Genomic DNA, 925 nt, shown 5'->3' on the forward strand with positions numbered 1-925 from the left:
CCCTCTCCTCGGAGCGGAGCCTGAGGCGCAGGGCGGCGGCGCTGACCCGCTCCTTCTCCTGCCGCAGTTCTTCCCGCTCCCGCTCCAGAGCCTCCCGCTCGGCCGCCAGCTGGTCCTCCTTGGCCCGGAGCTCCCTGGCCCGGGTCTTCAGCTCTGCCTGCTCCTGGAGACGGCAAAGCCTTCACTGCTGTGTCCTCTCGGGAGCTGAACTAGGCTCTGCTCAGGGTTTGAGGAGCCCCTGGCCCACCCGCCTCATTGCAGTGGCTCCATCTGATCCTGATTCTGGGAGAAGGGGGCGGGGTCAGGGGGTCCCAGAACCAGTCAGGGAGGCCCAGGGCCATGCCTCCGTGCTGCCTCGCCCTGGGCTCAGCTTCTCTGAACCCCCCTTTTTCTATCTAAGTCCTGGGGATTGACGGGGATCGAACGAGCGGTGTGTGTAAAGCACGAAGCCAGCAGAATGAAGCCGTGACCATTACATGATGACTGTTGCTGTGCCCTTGGCCGAGCTGATGGAGGGGCAGACAGTGAGGACCGGAAGGAGGGGGCAGGGCTGGCAGTAAGGGGCTCTACCTTGGCCAGGCGGATGAGGGTGCCCTCCCGCTGGGCGTCCACCTGCAGCGCCCACTCCGCCTCTCGCTCGGCCCGCTCTTTGCTCAGCTTCTGCTGCGTGAAGAACTCGGCCCACTCGGCCGCCAGGCGCCGCCGCTCCTCCCCACACTGGCGCATGACGGCCTTCTGCTCCTCCAGCAGGGCACTCTGGGGCGAGGGGGCACAGGTCGGGGTGTGTCCTCGGGCATCGCGGCAGGGATGGCCGCTGGAGACGGTGTGGCTGGACTCACCTTGGCCCGCTCCAGCTCCTCCCGCTCCATGGCCGTCTGCTGGGCCAGGACCTTCCTCTGCTCCTCCAGGGCGCGCTGCGTGGCCT

The 925-nt window shown here is 67.4% G+C and overlaps 1 protein-coding gene across 1 annotated transcript in view; it reads right to left on the bottom strand.

Moving 5' to 3' along the window:
• FBF1 (Fas (TNFRSF6) binding factor 1) overlaps positions 1-925 on the bottom strand; it is a 30,034-nt gene that overhangs the window by 3,294 nt on the left and 25,815 nt on the right. Inside the window, exons 23-25 of the mRNA XM_015559210.1 lie at positions 840-923; positions 571-756; positions 1-163 (exon numbers count right to left, since the gene is read on the bottom strand). Coding sequence (XP_015414696.1) covers positions 1-163; positions 571-756; positions 840-923 — 433 coding nt within the window. The remainder of the gene's footprint in view (positions 164-570; positions 757-839; positions 924-925) is intronic.

This window comes from Myotis davidii, unplaced genomic scaffold, assembly GCF_000327345.1.
Source record: "Myotis davidii unplaced genomic scaffold, ASM32734v1 scaffold274, whole genome shotgun sequence".
Classification (NCBI taxonomy): Eukaryota; Metazoa; Chordata; class Mammalia; order Chiroptera; family Vespertilionidae; genus Myotis; species Myotis davidii.